Source organism: Pinus tabuliformis, chromosome 6 (assembly GCF_031772625.1).
Source record: "Pinus tabuliformis cultivar Carrire ecotype Pingquan chromosome 6, CPIR1, whole genome shotgun sequence".
Taxonomy (NCBI): domain Eukaryota; kingdom Viridiplantae; phylum Streptophyta; class Pinopsida; order Pinales; family Pinaceae; genus Pinus; species Pinus tabuliformis.
Genome location: NC_142292.1, coordinates 21,303,898 through 21,309,443, shown reverse-complemented (window position 1 = coordinate 21,309,443; position 5,546 = coordinate 21,303,898). Strand labels below are relative to the sequence as shown.

The following is a 5,546-nucleotide window of genomic DNA, read 5'->3' as shown; positions in this document are numbered from 1 at the left end:
CACCTCATTTGAGATGCTTTTGCGAAGGATTGGGTGCACTTATTAATGGGATTTCTGGGTTATTTTTTCCAAATAACTTTGCAAGGAGGGTACATTCCTCAGTTCGTTTGAGAATTTATTTGTCCCAACCCGAAGAACGACAACCCAAATTCTCCTGCAATAGTGTGTGCTTAAATTTATGTTGATTTTGTGCACCCCACGCTGCAATATTTCTTGCTAGCCATGTATCTAGTACTGAGCCATGCGCCATTAAATTTTTAGATTAGATCAGTTTGGTGATTTTATTTCGATAGTTGAACAAAGATTGTCTATAAGCACTCAGAGGGAAGACACCTAATTCATAGATAAAAAAACCAAGTAGGTGGAAATGGTTGCAACTAGTAGAATATTATTACAACACTACTCACCATTAGAGTCACCATAGAAGAAATCGGATTTGATACCCTTCAGAAAAATATATATTGAAATCTAATTCTAGAAAATAGTAAATACAATATATATATATATATATCTCGCTAATATGGAAAAATATGTACAACATTCAAAAAAAAAATTAATCAATATCAGGAATTGCATATCGTAGCAAACATAACCGAAAAGCATTTATCCGGTATGTTGAATGAACCTATTGTGTATTGAGATGAATATCCAGAAAAAATGAATTTTTACTAAAATTCAGTACAATAGAGGCCTAATCACTTGCTATACATATCAACAAAGTTGTATGCATGGTCAAGCTGTTGCGGAATGGATAGAAACCCTGTGTAGACATTACACTTGATTGCACTTGCACTTGCTATACTATCAACAAAGTTGTATGCATGGTCAAGCTGTTGCGGAATGGTTAGAAACCCTGTGTAGACATTACACTTGATTGCAGTTGTCCTATAAGGATGTACTATAGCCTAACCAACCAGTTTGAAATGTTGATTTTGTTGCAACATAAAATGTTCAGGATGGATTTACTTCATCTCTGGAAGACTCAATAATTTTGTTTAAGAATGAACATGACATTACTTATATGCTCTATAAAGGTTTCTCCCATGGATAATCTTTCATTGCAGAACCACATGCAAGTTCCTTGGATTTTGAGCATTCAATAGAGCTATTAAGAGAACAAGGTTCGGCCCTTTCAACTATACCACCCGCACTGGAAGATTTTCAAGGATGATACTAAAAAAGCTTTGCATGGTTCACATGTTCAATGACAATATCAAAGGCAACAATTAGAAGATCAATTCAGCTCTCCAAGAAATTAAACACTGATAGCTAGTCAATGTTGCACGGCATATTTCTTACCTACCAAAAACTGTAACAAATTGAATGCCAAGAAGAAACTTGCTAATAACATGGTTTCCAAACCAGTAATGCCTGCTACGAGAATATCAAACATGCAGCAGCTACAATCAAGGCATTGTGTCAACTAATGATGCAATAGGGGATTAATTTCAGACAAAGAATAGATGTCAACCCTATTCAGTGGAAATGGGTGAAGTTCATTCGAGGATCTTGTTTGAATTTAATCAAGAAGATATAAGCAATGAACCCTTCAATTTTAAGTTCAAATTGCTAACTACTTTCCTCTAAAAGCAAATTTCCCGAATCAGAAAATGGAAAGAATATAACATCTCTAGCAATTTACCTCCACTCTAAAGTATACAATATTAAGTTTGGAAAAAGCATGCATCTTTTTGACCTTCTACATCTTATGTTTTACATTTCCCACAACTCCCTAGTGGGTTGTAATTACAGAGTGAGACTTCCATTTATGGATAGCGGCCAAGAGAACAATTTCTTTTCAAGGTATACAGCCATAGCACAAGACAGAAAGAACATATTGATTTTAACATGCATGAGTTTCACTGATGTCCATTTGATGTTAGTGGCAAGCGAAGAGGCTATGTTCAACAAAGTGACACAAACAACAAATGAAGAATTATTGTGCCAAAGAAACAGTCTACATTGCAGAGTAATTACTGCCCATTAATCACCTACCGGATTTAGCTTTTAGATTTCATTCAGCATTTATGGACACAATTTCAGACAACTGGATCTTTACCTCCAAAAACTCCAAAGATTCTATATACACCTCTATTCAAACCAGGAATGGATGGAATCCAAGGCAGATACTACGATAGAAGTAGAAGAAAAAAATAAGTATGCTTTCCCAAACGAATCCCTCTATTCCCAATTTGGGAGCCATGAGTCATGACAGTGCATGTCACTTGACACAGATAAAATACAGCACTGCATTCAACTACCCAAACTCTTCAGCGTGATGTGCCAACAACTTCTGAACATCATCTCAATTCTACTTCAAATTCACTAACTCACAACGCAAATGCATACCAGGAAACCAGCTGCAAAGCAGTTACCCTTTCATAGAATCAAATAAATCAAGAAAGGCATTGAAAAAAATAACTTATTTCATGCAACATATGTAAGGTAGTGAGAAATTTTGAAAAAATAATCCAAAACAACGAGGATAGACAATATCCCAATTCTACTTCAAATTCACTAACTCACAACGCAAATACATACCAGGAAACCAGCTGCAAAGCAGCTGCCCTTTCATAGAATCAAATAAATCAAGAAAGGCATTGAAAAAAATAACTTATTTTTCATGCAACATATGTAAGGTAGTGAGAAATTTTGAAAAAATAATCCAAAACAACGAGGATAGACCATAGAAGAACAATCCCTAAATAGTAGGCATGTAGAATGACAAGTTACGAGGCAAACACCGAATAATTGAAATCAACAGTTACAAGTTAATAAAAAATGTTAAGCCGGAACATAAGCCTGATCTAAAAACAAAGAACAAAGAGCCAAAAGTCTGTGACAATATATTATGGAAAAGCAGTTCACTCGGAAAACACACAGCTTTCCATTACAAACATAATGAACTCTGTCTAAAAAAGAGTGCCTCTTTAATCAAGTTATCTAGAATTTGAATAACTATTCCATTGCCGGCCTTCCCTCGTCAGTGACGTTCTTTCCTCTTCTTTGAAGATCGTTCAGCTGTATCCTTCTTGTCTGATTCAGATAACTTTACCCTCTTCAAGATTTCCTCTGACACTTTAATTCCTTGATCCCTCATTTCTTCCACATACTTCAGTGCTTCTGCTCGCTTGCCACCATCACAGAGGGTATTTATAAAGGTGTTGACAGACTCCATGCTAGGGAAAACACCCTTGCTGCTCATGTGTTTCCAAACCATTGAGGCTATATTTAGATCTTTCACGACTAAGGCCATTGTAAAACTATCGCTATCTGGATCATGCTCATTTCTAGTCATCTCGCGAAATATGCTGGCAGCTTCCTCCATTTGTCGTGCCTTCATAAGGGTTTGGAAAATAGTATTGTAAGTCACAGAATCAGGAAACGCACCATTAAACACCATTCCATCGAAAATACGGTAGCAATCGTCCATTCTACCAGCATAGCAGTATGCACTTATCATTGAATTGTAAGTGGTGGTGCTGGGAATATGCCCACACCGCATCATGGTTTCAAAAACCATGCCCGCTTCATCTGCTCTGTTCTGGAGACAAAGGGCATGAACCGCAGTGCTAAAAAAGCTCTTATCTGGAAAGCAATTTCTGCTCCTCATGACATGCAGAAACTTCAATGCCTCATCGACTTGGCCTAACTTGCAGAGGGTGCCCAAGAAGGCATTATATGCAGCCGTATTGAGGGGATCCCACCCAAGCCGCGCGATCATCTCGCCAAAAGTCTTCTTAGCTTTGGCCGCATTGCCTTCCTTCTCCCAGCCCTCCAACAGAATTGCGTAGGTATCTGCATCTGGAGGGAATTTATCTCCCATCTTCTTGCAAAACTCCAATGCCTTGGTTGTCTGCTTGCACCTGCACAGAGCACAGAGAAGGCAATTGAAAGCGCCAACATCCTGCGGGCAGCCGTAATGTTCCATCACCTCAAAAGTCATCATCGCCTCGTTCGCCTTCTCTGCCATTGCATAGGAAGTAAAAATAGTAGCAAATGTCTGGCGGGAGAGAATCCCATCGGCCTTCATGGACTTCGCTGCATCCCACATCGCATCGAACATCTTGTTATTGCCAAGAACATCAACAAGCAGATTCCAGGCATAAGGGCTGTGCTTGCCCCCAAGCAGATTAACAGACCATTGGAAAAACTTGAGGGCCGCTTCACCCGCCTTGTACGAGTTCTTCAACACTTCCTCCACCAGTTCAGTCGTAACCTTAATGCCCAGCATATTGAGCTCAGGTCCAAGTTGATCCACGTCGGAAGTTTCAGAGAGCAATCGGCAGATTGCATCCACCTTCTCCTCTAAGGTCTTGGGTTTTGGGGGTCGTTGGGACTTGGGAGGTTGTTGAGACTTTTGCTGAGCTGCAGGTCCAGGTCCCAGTAAAGACGTTGACGTCGAAGGAGCAGAAGAAGCTGCCCCTGCTCCCGCTCCTCCTCCTACCGGTTTCTCGGACGATGAGGGTTTCGGCTTTTCAGAAGGCGTAGTGTCCTTCTGTTCTTTGGAGCTTTTTTCTTTCTCGGGGTTCTTTTCCTGGGCTGGAATCGAACCCTTCTGTTCTTTGTCATTTTTCTTTTTTTCAGAGTTCTCTTCCTTCTCGCCTGGAGTCGTACCCTTCTCCTGCATTTTCTTAAGCCATTCTTTCTTTTCTTTGTTTTTATTTTTCTTACTATTCTTACCCATGAAAACAAAGGTTAAGGGCTTTCCTTACCTGAAACAGTTGAAATGGAGTCGACTGGAATGGAATTAATCCCTACTGCAGATTCGCCACTCCTTCGCTACTGCTATGCTGTCGATGATTTCAACCCTAGAACTTCTGATAACACCTTTCCTCGCGCTTCGCCCCTTAAATAAGGTGCTACTAGGTTCAGGCCTTTAATTGCTCTTTAAAAATGAGGACAGTCACGGCATTAATCTTCGTTTGTTTATTGATCTAAATTGTAAGTTTTTTTATATAGCTTATCTTATTACAATAACCTTTCCGCCACTAAGTGCCCGCACATTAAGCACCTTTCAGGAGCCGACGCTAACCCCTGCATACTTACCCTTGCAGTGACGTGTGTTACTAGACGTGGGGTTCCTAGGCATTATTTTTCCCAATCACTTCTAATTTGTTATTTAATAATAATTTTTATATTAATTTTATAATTGAATTAGGTAATTAGCCATTGTTCGTAGAGTTGTAAGGAAAGGAAAGTCGATAGGAGTAGGGAAATGTGGAAGGAAATAATCAAACCAAATATATAAACAATTAAATACAATCTAAAGTTAAGTATCATAAATACAATCAAAAATTGAGTTTTTTAGTAGTAGGAGATTAAATTTAAGAAAAAAGTTACATTAATATAAATATCCTAGAACAATGGCATAGTAATGATGGCGTCCTTCCCCTTCCTGCTCCCTCCACATCATACGCTTTACTATATGACATTTGAGAAATGGAGGAAGTACCAAGGTGTGATAGGAATCAATGAATGGCAAATATGAAGAGAAAAAATGAGGGAAAGGAAATCCTTTGCACTCAATAAGCATAGAAAATGCA

General features: G+C 38.9%; 1 protein-coding gene across 1 annotated transcript; it reads right to left on the bottom strand.

Annotated features, from left to right (window-relative positions):
• Window positions 1–2,823: 2,823 nt before the first annotated feature.
• On the bottom strand, window positions 2,824–4,871 carry LOC149257020 (uncharacterized). The gene has a single exon (XM_089413465.1). It carries the CDS (start codon window positions 4,685–4,687, stop codon window positions 2,984–2,986), a length of 1,704 nt encoding a protein of 567 aa, XP_089269591.1. The 5' UTR covers window positions 4,688–4,871; the 3' UTR covers window positions 2,824–2,983.
• Between the last annotated feature and the right edge of the window lie 675 nt (window positions 4,872–5,546).

Excerpts from the sequence above, each read along its gene's own strand:
- LOC149257020 (XM_089413465.1), bottom strand. The coding sequence starts at position 4,687 with ATGGGTAAGAATAGTAAGAAAAATAAAAACAAAGAAAAGAAAGAATGG.